Consider the following 17549-nt stretch of genomic DNA (forward strand, 5'->3'; position numbering starts at 1 on the left):
ACAAAAGGCTTGCAGCGAAATATTCGGATCACTTCCCAACAGCACATTCCAGCACCCATCCCTGGCAAAGGATACCTACCCTTCGCACGTGATTCGTTCCAATGCGGTTCTATTTGCATCCTTACAACCTTGGTCGGCTTCCTCTCATGCTTCTCTCTGTTGACGGATACCATTTCCCCCAAGCAGTGTCAGCTGGCACCGTCACTTGCACCATACCACATCGAAGTCCTTCGCATTGGCAATCTTGAGCTAACAGTTCATGAGACACCGCATCTCCTTCTCCAGCGGTCCAATGGTCTGGTCGATGAAGGTGTTAACGAAATCCTTATCGCTGAAGTTTGCCGCTAGGTCAAAGGAGCTCTTCAGACAGTGATCGATGGCTCTTGCGAGTCCATCCGACATTATCCCCTGGTGATGTCGATCGTGAAGCTCCCTTGCCGCCACTAAAAGGTTTGATCCCAAGCCAGGTGGGCCATCCTCGGGTTTGCGAAAATCTTCGAGGCATTGGCCACTCTGTATTTCCAGTAGCATGATCCTCAGCGTTAGAATGTTGTTGCGATCGACTTCGTTCCAAAGAGAAAGCGCACTGTCTAGAGTGGCATCTATCGAAACACGTAAGTCCATACCATCGATATATCATGATTAAGCTTACCTGGATTGATTGATCAAGTACGGTTGGCGGATGTCCATTCTGCTGGGATTACTGCCCTGGATCTCAAAAAACATGATGTCCTTCTTGGTCCATGGCTTCCGCAGCCATGGCGTCCCCCCAAGTTGAACCAGAGTGGTTATCAGGTTGATTACCAATGGATAGAACTCCATAAAAGCTCCGATATGGAACTCGCGTTTCGGTAGAAGTTCGTCCAACGTCTCGCCCCTTTTGTCGAGCGATGGAGGTTGTTCCGTGCTGCGACTGTGGTACCCAAGGCTACCTTCGTTACCAAGACGGAACTCAATGGTTGAGGCGACATTGCTGTTGAGCGCAGAGCAGATGTCTGTAACCTGGACCACAGCATGCGATACCTCAAGCGAAAGATCCTCGAGAGCTGTGTCAACAAACACAACTTTTGGTCCTTGCTTGGGACTATTGACGCGTTAGGGTACTGTGTTATCGGGCGACAGCCAAGAAAACCCACCTTATCGCCGCCTCAATAGCCTTTTGGCAATTGAATTCCGTGTGAAGCCAGACCAAATGAGACGCATCCAACACGGAAACGTTGAACCGACCTGGCTCACTGTCTTCGCCTTGGTTCATCGGTCGCTTTCCAGCCTTCTTGCGACGCCTTATCCGTGATTCGAGACGCCAAGCCGCAGTATGCGTATTATGGAAGGCGCACCATGATCTTGAGATCGTGTTGTAAATCCGGGTCGCATTCTGCCGTATGTCATCCAGGGGCATAACGAAGTTGATCTTGGGAGGTGGCGGGCTGAAGTCGTCTTGAATCTTTCCCGCCTTGTCGATGAAGTCATCCAGTCTGTTATTGCACCTCTGTAGTCTCTCGAGGGACTCCTTTGTTTTCCGGTACGACATTGTGTATCGAAGACGAGTGGCGACATCAAAACGCCTGACCGGATCTGTATTCTTATCGGATGAAGAGTTCGCATTGAGCACCGCTCGCAAGCCATTCTTCTGTACCTGACTTGAGCCACCCAGCTTATCAATGGTGCTGGCAATGTCTCTCATGACCAGGTCCATCTCCATGATGGTAAACATGCAAGACTCGTACGCCATCCCGAGCTTCGCTTTAAGGTCCCGTTCGAGACCAGGCCTTCCCCATGTACCACACAATGGGTCTTGGAGCATCTCGCTGAGTTCCTCATCGTCAACAACATTCTTTAGGAGAAGTCGAAGTGTTTGGTCGTAGCAGACGGTACAGTAGTTGAGCTGAACAATCTGGTCATTCCTGTACTGTTTCCACTTCATCACCCTTTGGAAAGGGCCAGTGATCTTGTCGGAATTCTCCAAGGCAGATATCAATAACGGGATTGCTCCCAAGACGAGCCCGGCGACTTCAATCATACTTCCTACTAGATGTTTGATTTCGTCAAAATGGCTGTTATTGTGGGGTCACTCGGGAGCAGGTTGGGGTTGTTGTGTCAGGTCTGCGGGATGAGCGCGTCGTCGGCCTATCAAATCCAACGTAGTACAAGAGGGGTAGGTTACAACCAACACGCTGGATTCCCATGAATCTTCATCTCGCTGATTCGCACTCGTCCAGACTCTTCCGCAAACAGCCATACCAGTTTGAAGAAGGCAGCAGCTATCATGGCGACCCTCTATGCTCAGACTACATCATGCCTGGAGCTATTCAGCAGCCTTGCAAAACAGCTGGAGAGCGGACCAGAAGAGCATCGGAACAAATTGCCTGTTGCACAAGTCGAAGATCAAGCTGCCCGCTTGAGAGTATGGGCCAGCAACCTCGGCGCCCTGAACACAGGCCATTCGGCACTAGACCACCGCCTACGCGATTCGACAGCGATTCGAACTGCCATCATCAGAATACTTGACATGACGGAGAGTATCTTGAGAATCAGTTAGTCCTATGCCTTGATTCTATCGTTCCTCTATTGACCTTGGCTAGGCTATCTGATAGTAAAGGGCGACCGGGTTCCCATGGAAGATGTCGTGGGCGATTATGCCGACACAGATGAGCAGGATAGCTCCACGGACAGCGACGACAGCGGCAGCACGCTGATCGACAACGAGCTATCTTTCAACTTGAGCAGAATCATTGACTTCCTCTCAGAATTGCATCGACTCTCATTCCGAATACGAAATCCAGGAACAAGAGCTACAGCGGAGTCGACCCTCAAAGCCCGACTTCACCGTGAGATGGATCCCCACACTGGTAAAGACGTGTTCGAGCAGTATGCAAAGGAGGACTACTTGCGTATCAAGGGCTTGGTAGCCGACTTTCACCTCCAGAGTGGCCACGAGCTTGATCACTCTTCTGACTATTTGATCGAAAGGGCAAGTATTGCGAATACTAACCGACGCCGATGCTTTTCTTATTGGAAAGCACATGCGTCGAAGTTGGCCAGAGTGTCGGCAAAACCCCAAGTATCAATGCCAACATTACCCCTAGTGGATGAAACAGCACCTCAGACAGAGATCATCCCTTTGAAAGCGACGACTCCCCATGTAGCTGCGACCAATCTCGTCTCCGAGCAGAAGGCGACTGTAACTTCAACCACAGAGGCCACCAAACTCGCACCAAACCTCGACGTTGATTGGGACTCCAAGTCGCAAATCTCCTATATGTCAACAACGTATGATTCGACTGGTGTCTATTCGCACCCGGCGCCACCGCACATCTCATCTGAGGCCAGGGAGTATACTTGCTCCTATTGTCATCTTACATGCCCTGTAAAACACTTCAAGGGACAGGCTTGGCGGTAAGTGACACGCAACTTCGATGATTGGGATGTCGCCTCTGACAACCGAGATAGCAAACATATCCTCCAAGATTTCCAGCCGTACATCTGTACCTACGAAGAGTGTCCGGAAGCCACATCTCTGTTCACGGACCGCATCGCCTGGAAAGAACACGAGCGCTTGGTCCATCGCCGCTTTTGGCACTGCTTCGAACACCCGACGTCTTTGGCACCGAGTCGACAGTACATCGCCACTTGACGAATGAACACAAAGAGCTCAACGCGTCTCAGATACAGCGGCTCTTGGAAATGACTGTACTGGATCGACAAGACGAGAGATCGAAATGCTCATTCTGCGGCTCAGGCGGGCCATACGATGTTGACTTTGCGGACCACCTTGCATGTCACATGGAGAAGTTTGCCATGATCGCAACGCCTCTCGACCACGACGGTGACGACACTACCCGCGGCTCAAGAAGTAGTGTGGCCATGTCTGGTGGGGACGACTCTCGACTGTCGCTATCTTCCCTATCGAGCTTTGGGAGCCTTGTCGGTGGAACCGAAAAGGAGGAAACATCATCCCCGGACTCGTTGGCCAATGATGAGTCGGACCCCATTGCGGAATTCAAGCACGAACTCAAACGGTGCACAAGGACTTCGGCAGTTGGTGGAGAAGCCTTCGTGTTGGATAGTCCCTTGGAATTCTGGTTTAACAACACTGGCCCAGGGAGCAACCTCTTCCGCGTCCTTCGAACCTTTTCTGGCTCTGTCACTGACATCCTCCCCGAAATGGATCAACTCCTGCGTAACAACCCTACTATGAGCTTGAATATCTTCAAAGTTCTTGCCATATTGTTGCAATTAGGAAAGGGCTCGTACATCAGAAGCTTTTGGCTCTTGCGAATCTATGATACGGACCTACCTGTCACTCCAACTCGGCTGCAGGAAGTATGAGACAAAGAAAAAGCAACACCAGAGGAGTCGCCGTGGCTTACTGAGAACTTCTTGAGACTTCAACGCCGGCATTGTACCAAAATCTCACCAGCACATCTTGAACTCGACAATGATTACCAACCGATATTACCAATCACTACAATAACCTTCATTGGTGGTTCAACTTACAAAGTTGAAGTACCATCCCATCACATCGACTACCCATCAACTGGGTTGCGATGGTTATTCAACAGAGACATAGGAGATGATAGAATACCGGTAGGTGGCTCTTACTGTAGTACTTGTTGGTTTAGGGACTAATAAGCTTTTGTCTAACTTCCAGTACCACACACTCGCCCTAGATATTTGGACCGACGGGGACTTGGATGAGTTCAAGATTCTTGCGCACAAGGCCATTGCGAACACCGAAAGACTTTGGATGCCTGATCACCAGTATCCCGAAATTATAGGGTTTTTTGGAATCTGGAAGATTGATGGAAAAATACACGTATTACGTGAGTGGGTTTATTTCTCCCTGGAAGATATTTTCCAAGAATTTTCTGGCCCCTCACGCGACAGTCAGTACGGTATGTCCGTCCACGAATATTCACCCAGGCAAATTGTACAATATTGGAAGTCTTTCTGGGACATCATCATAGAAGCGCGGTTCTTGCGGTGGCGCATGAGTACAGATCGTGAAAGAAAGCCGCTAGAATACTGCAGGTAAGTCATCAAGTCCATATTTTACCCCTACTCACAAACTGCCAGCTGGCATTGCAATATTACTCCGTCAACCTTGTTCTCCCTTGAAGAACGCACACAAACCTTTAAGGGATGGCATTTGGGCGACCTGGAGTCAGCGAATATCCAGAGATGGTCTAGAAGAGAAGGGCAAAATCCATTTGCAACAGCTCGGGAAGATAGCATTGCTTACGGTAAGGGCCAGCAGTCACTAAATGACCAATACTCAGTGTAACAGCTTTACTGAACGTACTGCAGGCAGTCCAGAGTTGGGTCATCCAGACACCACAAGAATCACACACGAAGCTGACATGTGGTCTCTTGGTTGTGTATTATCTGAAGCGGCTACATGGGTAATGTTGGGAAAGAATGGCATTACGAAATACAGATCGTTGAGAGCGTAAGTTCAAACAATTATGTAAAATCAAAGGTCGAGGATCGATTCTAACATATCAAGCAGATCATCAACACCCTCTGGAAGCTTCCACGATGGTACAAAGGTATCGCAGGTCGTGCTCGACTGGCACGAACACTTGAGGTCTGTCAGTGATGGTAATACATTTACGAATGGAATGTTGGATTGCGTGGAGAAGATGCTCCTTGGCGATCCCAAGGAACGACTATCTGCAGAAGAGTTGTCGAAAGAGTTCAAGAAACTATGTGCCGAATGGCCAAACGATATGAGCAGGGAGACTTTATGGCAAAGATTGGGACAACGATAAATAAGTTGTGTATGGGTCAACACTCAACCATACTGGACCTACTATAATTCAATACACTTCCTAGACCTGTGGTATGCTGCGAAAATTCGATGACTTGCTACAATTTTCATCGCTTCAAAGGTTAGGTGAGCTGTCCATCATCCCTAAGACCTGACCAAGGACTCAGAGCCTGATCATCACCAGTCTCGGCTCATCCAGTCCATCAAGAAGGCTACGCCACAAATCTAAGAGTGCTTTGAGTACTTGTAATATAGAGGTCGGCGGGCCAAGATCCTTTAATGCTCGACTCATTCTTTGATAGAAAACACATGATGAGACATCACCTTTTGGGGGGTTGAAAATAGAAGGGGCGGTCAGGATTTGGTATCGAATGTCCTGCTTTACATGATTCCCTTACTGAACGATCCCCCCGTCTTGCTATGGTCAGGTAAATATAAACCTAGGCGGGCCACATTATGCTTGAATAAAACAATACAAACAACCAGTTAGTGCACCTTTCAGTACATAACCAGCACCCGTGTTGCCCGGATATTACAGTGAGTGCCCATGCCGCCCTTTTACCAGTCACATTTGAGTCCACGGTGGGCGATGGGCATCACTAGTAGCAACAACCAGAACGTGGTGAATGTGCCCAGCAAATACCAAACTACTCCGAGCTCCACAGCTCTCGCATACGTACAGTCCCAACTCCTGGATCCAACCTCTAATTGATATCAGTATAAGAAAACCATCAATACATCTGATGCTCGCTAGACACAGTTCAAAGTATCTACCACAATGTAACGAGTAGTCTAGATACTTATACGGCACGTAAGTTAGGTTGGGTTGTTAGAGGAAATTTGTGAGTGGGTAAAGAGGTATAAGCACTAGGAATGTAATAATATCTTAAAGTATAGAGAGCTCTACCTATATCGATGTGATATCCTCCAGCCTTGGAGCAGATACATCCCAGAAGACTATAAGACCTCACCACCGCCGATCAATGGCATCATCGCCTCACTGTCGCCGAAAGGGACATGGTTGTGAAGTGAAGGTGAATAGAGGGTGGTTTATTTCACCAATGCCTATGCCCTACCCTTACGACGACAAGGAAGTCCTGCCTTTCAAAACCTCTTCTACCCGACTAATCTTTTTATTCATTCCCATATCCTCTTTCACATCATCCATCTAAACCTCGTTAACATCACCCAAACCACCAATCCCCCAATCCCCAACAAGGAAAAATAAGAATCTCAACCCAACAAGAACACAACACAGCAACATCCAGGTAAGTTCCTAACAGTAATTATTTAATCCTATCCTGTCGTATTCTACGCCCGTCCCCTGCAACCCCAGTCCGTCGTCCATAAAAATCCGTAGCTTACCACTCCGCCGCGCAGAAACGAACCATGGCACCACCGGGCAAGAAACCCGTGATGAGTACGGACCTGGAGGTTCCCCCAGCGTCTGTACTTCGTCCGCCGCCGGGCTCGCGAGAGAGCCGCGGTTCGACTCCAGTCGACCGCCTACACCATTCTGGGCGAGGCCGACCAGGCCACCATTCTGGCGGCCATCAACAACGAGATTCGCACTCGAGCGTAAGTCATTATTCATTCCCTTGAGGTCACAGGCCCGGTCCACGCCGCCCTTCTTCTGGATTTCTTGCATTATTCTGCATTATTCTGTCACCACCGCGTTACAACCGGATTCAGAACTAATGTGTTTGGTAAATAGTGAGACGGTCTTGCGCGGACAGCGTGTCCGCCAGCCGTTCCCCTACGACGCCGTCGTAGAGGCAGCCATTTCCGAGGTGTTCCGCACCAACCTGGCTTTGTTCAGCGCCGACAGCGAAGATGATTCGACCGTGGACGAGCTCCTCAACCATGAACAATAAAAAGTAACAATGTTACTGTGAGTACAAATTCTTTCCTAATTCTCGTCAAAACGAAGGTCGAACGCTAATAATGAGTTAGGATTACGGCCTTGAAAAGAGGATTCATGACGGTACGATGACCACGAGAGAAGTCGGTGGTATGCCACTGAAGACCACCGGCGTTATGGAACCAATAGGTGTTTAGGCAGAGCAGGACGAGAGTCCGCAAGATCATGAGAATACAAATCACGCTGCCTCTGCCTCAGATCCAGGTCTCTGTACAGACCAATAACGTCCATTATAATGCATCGTGCCCTTCAGAACAGCTATCTAACCGTTTTGTCGAACTCCTGTATACCCATGACCGAGAGTAACGACCTGGTCTTTGCCAGCCACATGGGAGTACCACCACTGCCAACCGTCGGTGTTTCGTCAAGATCTCCCACACCATATACCACCGTTCCATTAGAAGTGAGTCTTCGTGACAGGCCCATCGGACCAGATCGACCCAAATCGAGTACCGGGTTCTCATACTTGAGCGGCAACGGTAGGTCTGCTCCCACCACGACGAGCTAGGACGTAGCCGAGGAACACCATGGCAACGCATAGCAGGAACCCAATGTATTCGAAGGAATAGTCCGTTACCGCACGTTGACATTTTGATACTGTAGGGCTGGCTTTTCCTTGGTAATGGCTTGCCCATTCCTGACATTTTTCGTTGCCTAAAAGGTCGTTGACTGTACAGCCAAAGTTTGTGACCCTGTTATTCGATCTTTGCTCCGGTGCATCGCCGTCGTATGAGGTACAGCTTGAAATGGACTTAAGCGCGTTGGTAAGAATCTGATCGATAACCATGGTGTTAGTTATATATCCCTCTACAGGAAGCATCTCTCAGAGGTCGATACCCTGGAAGAAACGACTTACGATGGCGGCCACAAGGTAAATCACCGCAGAAACGCCGTCCAGAGCCATTGTGACGAGATCGGGAATGGCAGTCACCCAAAGACCAGCCACTCCGACCAGACAGGCATTCAGGGCGAAGCCGCCAGCAAAGCTGCTGAAACCGGTCTCCGGAGGCTCAGAACCTTGAACCTGCTCATTGCCTAGGGTGGCAGACAAGCCGAGCACAACGGCACTGCATACAAGCTGGAAACAAAAATTAGCTGAATGGCTCCCACTATCAATCGTGGTCCGAAATGGAGACTTGCCATGGCGGCGCGAAGACCGAGAGCCACAACCGACAGCATCTTGACGTTGATATTCTTGTGAAGGGGGTCTTGTGATAACAGTCGTCGTCGTTTTCTTGTCAAAGTGTGCCAACAGTACGCCAACGGAAGTAAAGTGAGAAGTAAGAGTGGTCGCTGGAGAATGTCCATTGATGGCCACTTTGCAGTGGGGCAGACGTCAGTAGACGAAGTAGGACCACTCTGCCCTGCCCATTCGCTCCTTCCCTCAACTTCTTTTGGTCGTTCCACGGCCAGATTCTACGTGTAGCGTTGTTTGGGTCGTACCTAACGTACCTGCGTGACAGCAGGCTGCATCGCAGTTGCACTGGCTGCCCATAATGAACAGAGTGGTAGGCCTGCTGCAGACAAACAAACGCTCTTGTCTGACGACTCCTTCCTGATAATGGATGGCGAGGTCGGTCGGCATATGACTCAGGCGCCATCCCCTCGCGTCAGGCCGTCACGCAGGAAACAGTTTGACGAATTGCTTCGCAGTCTTCATGTGGTTTGGGCACGCAAGCCAAATTCCCTAAAATAGTCCTGAAAGCTCCTCGGATTCCCTTGTAGCTCCCTGATAATGTTATTCCACCTTCCCGACGACGCGCCTTGCGACATGCGCGTCTCATGCCGCCGAACTGGTACCAAACACCACCGGGCTCCTCCCGTTGCGGATCAGGTCTCGGTCTACCGCGTCCGCGTGTGACGGCGGTAGATGTCCCCTCATATCGCGTTCTCGACTGCCGACGACACGCCTTCCCTCTGCTGCGCTGCTCGCCTTCCGTTGCCCTGTCGCTGTCACCACCACTCCTCCGTATCACTGCACCTCGGCTCAGCTCAGCCACACATTCTTCCGTGGAATGTTCCAAAATCACAAGCTGTCGTTTTCTCAATTACCGTGAACCAGCCTGGGGGACGATTGTTCTGACACCAAGAGGCAGATCCATGTAGGATGCGGGAGCAGCTGCCTCAAGAGCAACACCTAGTTTTAGTTCGTTAGCGGTGGCATGCATCTCTATCGTAGCTAGTAAATACATGTAGATATGCTGTCTAAGTACACACTATGTTGGAGAACTGGCTGTCATATTCCTGGCCTGTGAGATCCAGTGGCCGGCCATGAAGCCGCAGCGATGACCTTGGCGACCCTTCTCTGGCTGTAGGCTAGGGTGAAGGCACCACCAACACCACCCATCCTGATGCACGATGGTCGGAACCAATCGACAAGAGATCTTGGAATACATGAAATTCATCGGTGGACACTGTGACGGCTACTCTCTCTCCCCAAAGCCGCGATCCAGAGGACATTGCTCGAAACAAGCGATCCGTTCGGCGAGGATGATGAGGGAAGCACCTAGATTACGATCCACGATAAGCGGCTGCCTGATAAGACTTCACGATCGATCGATAGCGATACCATAAGCCAGACACCTCCGCATTGGGGGTTTTGAATTAAGTGTAATCCGCCGACAAAAACCTCATAAAATGTAGAATGGCGCGCGCGAATGAACAAACAGAACCTCGATCTGAGAATAGCTTCAGAAGCGATGGCAGTTCGATCAACCTTCGACCTTCTAGAAAACGAAATCGCTGTTCCCGTCAGTTCGTCCCAAAAAGACGATGTCGTCTTCGATGTCGTCCCATTTCGGTTGAGACCACCTCCCGCGCTACGGTGAGGCTAAAGCCAAAAAAACTCCAGCAGCAGGATCACGTCACGCACGCATCCCTCTTCCTTTCTTCCGTCTTTTCGTTCTCGGTTTAGGCCAGGGCAGGAAGGAGTAGAAACCCCGTCAAAGCCGCCTATTTACTTACTTGGACTTAGCCCTGCCGCTATTCGCGGCGTGGACGCCAACGGGAAAAAGGGGGCGCTTGGCGTACTTATCAATATGACCCATCCAGCCAGCGCCCAGGCCAGCCTGCACTTACTTGGGCGGCTCGGGACCGACCCAGATGGGCGCGCGCGCGCGTGTGAATGTGCACAAACAACGGCAAAGAAGGAGAAGGGGCTAAGAACACCACCAAAGGGGCTTGCAATCCTCTCTCCTAAGAATTGCCTGATATTACATAGTCACCGTAATCGAGGCCGGGAGCTGATGCAGAGGCAAGAAGGACGAGGATAAAGCACGTGGTTACAAACCTCCTGTATCGAATAGACTCCTCAAGTATGCCAGACAGCATCGACCTTCCAACTACGTCACTGGATTGAATGGTGCGCACGCAGAGCACCCGCTCATGAATTGGGATCAACCAATTAATATACATGAGGACCAGCAAAGCAGGGGAGCACGCCGACCACGAAGCGATCTCAGCTGCTCGACCTGACGATCTGGGGCGACCCCACATGATCCAGGTTGGGCGGGACGCATGCATTGACTGTTGTTGTCTTGGGCGCACGGAGACGGGAGGAAAGGAGAGGGCGGGCGTTATTGGCCAAGGCTAATGTAGCTCCAGGCAATGGCGTGGGAAGGAGGGAGGGAAAAAGCAAGCACACAAATTTGATGGGCGCGGCTCGCATGGGCTTTCAGCAATCGGATTTTATATGGCATCGAAGGGCCAATGCCGCCTGGTGGGGACAGACTATTTTGAGTACCGTTGTCGCCGGGTAGAAACTTCAAGCCACACACGTCCGGAATGTTGCTCTTGCCAACTTAATTGACGTACCCTTGGCGATAGAGCTGGCGGTAAACGAGACCTTCCGATCGTGACACTACTCACCCGGGAGTCAATTTTCTCATACCTCATGCCGTAGACAGCTTGCCGAGTACCTCATGAACCCTAGCCGCCTGTAAAGATCGGGCGGATCGAAGATTAAGCAGAACATCGTATGAAAGAACGGCGTCGCTTGGTGGACTATAATGCCAGCCTGGCGAGACATAAGCCGATAATGCGACTCATCTAAAGCGACGCTATATTGAGGTCTTCTGTGCCAAACAGGACAAAAGACCAAAAGCAAACTTGAGCCGAACAGGGTCTTGGCAAGGGGCATGGCCAATGCTTGCTCGCCGGGCTCTACAGACATGACGCTCCGCAGTTCAGTGCCAAACCTCTCAGGCCAGAATAGCCAATAACGCGGTATAGACGTGTTCGTGAGGAGTGAACAGTGCGATCGTGGGTGTTGAAGGAAGCTGGGTGGGTGATGGGCGTAAGTCCGTATCTGCCAAAGCATTGGGGAGTAACCTTCGAGGGTTAGGCTGTCGAAACGACCGATCCCTACCCGCCGTCAACAATGGGGAACCCACGCTATACAGGTGTCCCAACGTACTGTAGACCGATAAAATTGCAAGTTTGTGGTAAGTAAAACGTGGACATGATAGCGCCCATACGCCATCCTGTTCGGAACGGTAGCCCGGCCGTTGAGTTGCACAGGCCATTGGAGTTCCGTTGCCACGGGTTGGCTACCTAATCAATGTGGACCGAGACAGCTCTTGGGTCGCCGCCCAGGAACATTGGCTACGGCCAAATAGCTTGCAGTGATTGCCGGGAGATCAGCCATTGATTAGTGGATAGACAAGCATATGTATAGTGTGGCGGGTAGTGAAGCGACGGGCAGCTCTGACCGGCACGCTAAGCATCAAGCGTTTGGACCGTCGAGGGTTCTATTCGTACTTAGCCCAGGCCGTGTTCCCAGTATCGAGATCTGCCGCAGAAATGTCGATGTGACTCATGAACCCATGAATATGCGGGCATTGCGGCGTGCTCTTGATTCGGCCATAGCACGTCGAGCTTGGTTTAGCAGGAGATATTGAAGCGCGAATCTACGAATTTGTGGACGATTTGCAACAGATTCGGAACAGATCTCCTCAGCGGATAGAGCAAGCTAACAGACCGCGACCATCCGTGTTTCCTCACGCTAAGGAAAGATTCATTCGGAAGCGCATCTTAAAACTTTGGGTGACGGGCTTTATGGTCGGTATCCTGAGGCTGGAAAAGGAGTACGAGCGGGAGGAGATTGCCAGGTACCTACCCGACAACAAGTTTAGATGAGGGTGAAGAGGTGGCCTGCCTGCTGTCAAGTTTGTAACTCCTTTGGGTCTTGTCGGAACTCTGGGGTCTCGGCCTAATAGAAGAAGGGGGCTTATAGGAGAAGACATCCCGTTTTCAACAATTGGCAATCACGGTTTGTTAGTGTGTCAAGACAACCGTATATGGTCTGCGGTTGGGTGACGGGAATAAACTGTCCCCATGAGGAAATTATTTCGTGCTACATTCGCCAATGGACCCCGGAGCGTTCCGACAGACTGGGACGCTTCTCATTTGCTGAGAGATCTCAGAAAGGGTGGCCAGATGCTCAACTCTATCCGCAGATAGTTCGGAGAGATCGCCGATATTTGGTGGTTGCGACGTCAGGTAGATGCGGGCAAGCATCACGTCCAGCTGTGCGGCATGCGAAATGCGAGAGAGGATGGATATTATGGGGGGCCGGAAACCAGGACCGGGCCACAATGCCATGTGCCAAAACATGGGATTCTTTTGGAGGCGAATCGATCATTTTAGGGCAGTGATCGGCGGTAGTGCGAGAAATGCGACTGTGGCTGCTAGCCTTACCCAGTGCCTTGTTTACATCTCTGCGAATTGGAAGCCGAATGCAGCGCCAGACGCCGCCAGACGCCAGACACTAGAGGAGGGAGTTCGTTCAACGGACAATTCAGACTGCAGAGAATGCCGACGTTGCTGTGGCGAGTGCTTACAAAGCCACAAGAATGCCGTGCGGTTGAGGGGTAATACGGCTTGCTTGATCTTGATTGGCGAATCGGGACAAAAGGCCGGCGAGTAAATTGTTAGAGCACCTTGTACCTTTTGACTTCATCTTGTTTTGTCGACAGCCGGACGCTTTGGTCCGGTTCATTTGCTCCGGAGACACTCAATCCATTCCTTTCCTGCAACAGGGCTGAGAGGAACCGGGACTTGAAAGTGGTATCCGCCCACAATGCCATCCACACTTGCTTTCTCCAGAATACCATTCATTATTATGTATTGCTGAGCTTGGCGCTTTGCGGCTCGCTACTGTTTCACAGCCCCATACTGGTGCCGCTGGCGCTGTCGCAATGCGCCCCGTCCATATCGCGCCGCGCCCTGGGGGAACGACGTCAGAATCGAGAAATGCGAGCTGATCGTTCTCCCGGTCGGAAAATTAAACCAGTCAACCCTCCAAGTGGTGCAGCCTACATTTTATGTACATAGAATCGATATATTTTTTAATTAGAAAAAGTCTAAAAAAAATAGTCCTACTCGTAATTGGATTCTCTGTTTTAATTTTTTTTTTTTTTTTTAAATTCTATCTATTTTTATTATCGAGTTTGATTAATGTAATTGTCATTTTGTTATATTGAGCTGTATGGGAGGGTTGACTAGTTTAATCTTCCGTCCTGGAGTCGTTATGTAGAAGGAAAAAATACTAGCATCTGCCCTTGCGCATGAGTTTCCCTTTTGCTGCTGCTAGTTTGGCCCCATCAAGCAATGGTTTTCGTGGTACGGTACTCCGTATAGGGGAGCTGGATCTCACGACCGACTCTTGCGGCCTAATCATGCCTGCACGTTGGTGAGCTCCCTCTGGTTGGTTGGTCCCCTTGTTTACAATATGCGTGAGAACCCTTCTTTTTCTTTCTGTAACCGAATCCGAGCAGTCCCTTATCACTGGCTGCACGTCAGCTCGAAAGCAGTGTGGGTGACAACTTCAACTTGGCACTCGCTCTAGACCATCCACCCCCGGCCAGCGCTCATGTTGAGCTGGACTTTCCTGCAGATTCTTTTGCACAGCCAATGGTTTATGTAGTTGGCTTTCCACTTCAAATACATAAAAATCCGTCGGGTGCCTGGAAGGCCGGGCATGCTGCATGCGTAGCTCGCGACGCATGCTCGGACTACGGGCTGTTGTGTTCTCCGCTTATCATCGCTTAATTTTTTTTTCCTCTTCTCGAACTGGAAGCATCCATGAACCCATGCGCCCAAGGATGTAGTGGTATGTGCTTAACATGGAGATGATGGTGAGATTGCCGAACAAACGCTTCATCGTATCAGCAACGCATTCTGCAGACTCATTTAATCATTGCAGCATCAGATCCATGGAAAGTCTTGAAGCGAACAGCTCAACGCTAAATGGATTGAGTCGACAGTCTCCTCAGTGAAGGTGTTGCTATTGTCGTGCGCGCAACATCTGAGAGCTACGCGTGTGCGACACGATCACGGGGAATTGACATGTCACTCTGTCACATTTATGAATAGTTACACCGTGTGCCAGGGCCACAGATCCGATAATCTTTGGAGTGGTGCATCAGTGCGGACGATATGCGGAGGTTCCGCTTATGTATACTTCTTCCACCGTCCTCTTGAACAAAAACTGCCTAGCACCTACAGAAAATAAGCACTTGAGTCTTGAGTACATGAGAAAGTTTGAGCTTGCTCCAGCCCGGCAGCATGCGAACCCCTCGAAGCAGGCAGCTAGGCAGGTAGCAGAACCCTTAGAATTGAGCTTCTGGCGATCAACCACTTTTACCCTGCTAGAATCTCGTACTTGTCGTAGTGGTCAGATGCTGCAGAAGATCCAATAGCTGAAGTCTGGTAGTAGGATCCATCAATAGCCGCCGCTGCTGCTGCTGGGCTGGGTGGATGTTACTGGACTCCCCACTGTGACTCGCTAGTGGGCAGCAGGCCTGGCAGGAAGCGTGGCAGTTACGCAATCGCAAGCCGGCAAACGGACACGGTTCTACACTACTTGAAAGGTCCGGACATATGGGATAGTCACGCAAAGCGACCGTAATACACTGCTTGCCTGTGGACGCTGGAAATATATTCACTTGTTCAATTCAGGTTTGAGGAACTGATCTTGAGTCGTGCAATGCACATCACTTTTAAGGGTGTCGGATGCCCTGCTCTGCTGTCTGTGGGGTACGAATACGTTGCCAGGCACCACCCCTCATACGTACCAAGCAGCTGATTGGTATGCTTCATTGAAACCACAACAATTCCAAGCAATTGTATCCATTCTGTTGCAGCTCGGATGAGGCGGGACATGCAATCGAACATGCGAATACCTGGCGCACCTGGGCTGGATGGGCGGAGCACTGATTAACATATTGATGCACACAAACGCAGCCTAAACTTGTTGCTGCCGGTGGGTTCTCTTCGTTTCCTGCCTGGTTTTGTGACCGGAGATGCCCCTCTATTAGTAAAGCCGTCAATCTTCCACCGAACCGTGGGCTGGGTGGAACCTATGAATGAAGAATGAGGTAACAATTGAGCAGTATCGTCGGGGCTGCTGTCGTTGACCTCGTCGGATAGCGCCCCTCGGCAGGAAATGAGTGAATCGTCCTCGTGCATCAGATCAAGGCGCTCGCATCCCGCAGCGGATGGGGGTCCTGCCTGGGCATCGGGGACAAGGAGGAACTCTCAGGGCAATAGACTTCAATACCGCATTACGGTAGACCTCTTCGAGACGGCATTGGGATGATGGCCCGATGGTCAGACTCGTATGGCATGAGCTGGATCCTCGAAAAACTACCACTACGGTAGTTGCATAGTTCGCGATATAGTTTCTGTCAGCTTCAGGTTCATAATTTGCTACACATATCGTAGGATAGGTCCAGTACAGCCGTCACAGCGAAACTTCTTGAACAGGTCACCGACATTGCATGCATCCCGCCCACACGTCGCTTCGCGCAGCCTGCGACCCGAGGGGGTATGTTCTCATTCTTAGGTAACAAGGAAACATAAAAGATCCGCCGTCGACTCAAAGGGAAGGTAGGTGGGGGAGGGGATCCGGCCGGAGCAAAAGGAACGCCCAGGAAGAAAGAAAAAAGACTGGAGAAGGAGGGAAAAATTAGGTTCAGTGCCTCCAAAGGTCGCTAAGCCCAAGTCGGAGCTACCTGGCGCTCTATCAGATGCCTTCTGCGACCGGATCCTTGCAACGTCTCAGACCCCAGCATGCTCTGCCATTGGTCCCGGACTGACTTCATCTCGATCGATCGTGCCCTCGTGGAGTTCCCGCATCAAAGTCTCTGGGATCCCTGCCGTTGCGGTTGATCGAAAGCTGTTTGGTTGCTGAGTACTTTCAAACGACATGCTTTCAGGCGAGGAACGCTGCTGTATTGGCGGTACCTCTGCTCTCAATTGCCTGCTTGTTGCTTGTGAATGGGATGGGCCATTTCCAGTTGCTCTTTTGTATATATAGATTTGGTCCCTGAGCCAGTCTGCCCTTTCGGATAACTCTTGATTCCTTCCTCTCACAGAATATCCTTCTACTCACTCAGCATTCCAACGCCAATCCCAGAACTTTACTAGAAGTCTCTGTCCACCAATGCCAGATCAATCGTCTTGAGCAACAAACCGACAATTCAATCAAGAAACACATACACACCCGCACTGCCACCGCCGCCTAGCCACTGCAACACGGTCTACCGTTCTGTTAACTTGAGCAAGCAACGCGACCAAGACTACCTCCCAATCGACCAAGCTGCCAAGACTGAAGCGTATCTCTTCCTTCACCTTCCTCTTAGGCAGACCGGCAGGATATCCAGATAGAAATATACTTTCTCCATCTTGTGGTGTGCTGTCTCCCTGGTCATACTCGCTGTACCCCGCCTCGCTGCAGCGACCCAACCGCCGCAACACGCCCATACGAGAGCGACATATCGGCTCGACCTGCTCTGTCTCATCTCGTTGATCGTGCCGTGTGATTCAAGACTACCAACATAATACCCAAAAGCAATC

General features: G+C 50.6%; 4 protein-coding genes across 4 annotated transcripts; 2 read left to right on the forward strand and 2 right to left on the reverse strand.

Annotated features, from left to right (window-relative positions):
- Nucleotides 1-249: 249 nt before the first annotated feature.
- On the reverse strand, nucleotides 250-2020 carry PG985_007505 (uncharacterized protein; the record flags this gene model as incomplete). Its single annotated transcript, XM_066827273.1, has 3 exons — nucleotides 250-586; nucleotides 653-1084; nucleotides 1137-2020. The coding sequence occupies 3 exons, from the start codon at nucleotides 2018-2020 to the stop codon at nucleotides 250-252; spliced, it is 1653 nt and encodes a 550-aa protein (XP_066684948.1).
- A 246-nt stretch (nucleotides 2021-2266) lies between these two features.
- Nucleotides 2267-5771, forward strand: PG985_007506 (uncharacterized protein; the record flags this gene model as incomplete). The annotated part of the gene is made up of 7 exons (XM_066827274.1): nucleotides 2267-2534; nucleotides 2583-3396; nucleotides 3468-4323; nucleotides 4652-5031; nucleotides 5077-5243; nucleotides 5308-5449; nucleotides 5510-5771. 7 exons carry the CDS (start codon nucleotides 2267-2269, stop codon nucleotides 5769-5771), a joined length of 2889 nt encoding a protein of 962 aa, XP_066684949.1.
- A 1388-nt stretch (nucleotides 5772-7159) lies between these two features.
- PG985_007507 (uncharacterized protein) lies at nucleotides 7160-7644 on the forward strand (the record flags this gene model as incomplete). The annotated part of the gene is made up of 3 exons (XM_066827275.1): nucleotides 7160-7204; nucleotides 7269-7348; nucleotides 7485-7644. The coding sequence occupies 3 exons, from the start codon at nucleotides 7160-7162 to the stop codon at nucleotides 7642-7644; spliced, it is 285 nt and encodes a 94-aa protein (XP_066684950.1).
- An 870-nt stretch (nucleotides 7645-8514) lies between these two features.
- On the reverse strand, nucleotides 8515-9164 carry PG985_007508 (uncharacterized protein; the record flags this gene model as incomplete). Its single annotated transcript, XM_066827276.1, has 2 exons — nucleotides 8515-8769; nucleotides 9144-9164. 2 exons carry the CDS (start codon nucleotides 9162-9164, stop codon nucleotides 8515-8517), a joined length of 276 nt encoding a protein of 91 aa, XP_066684951.1.
- Nucleotides 9165-17549: the final 8385 nt, after the last annotated feature.

The sequence above is a fragment of the Apiospora marii genome (assembly GCF_038362585.1).
Source record: "Apiospora marii strain CBS 49790 chromosome Unknown utg000004l_segment0_segment1, whole genome shotgun sequence".
Classification (NCBI taxonomy): Eukaryota; Fungi; Ascomycota; class Sordariomycetes; order Amphisphaeriales; family Apiosporaceae; genus Apiospora; species Apiospora marii.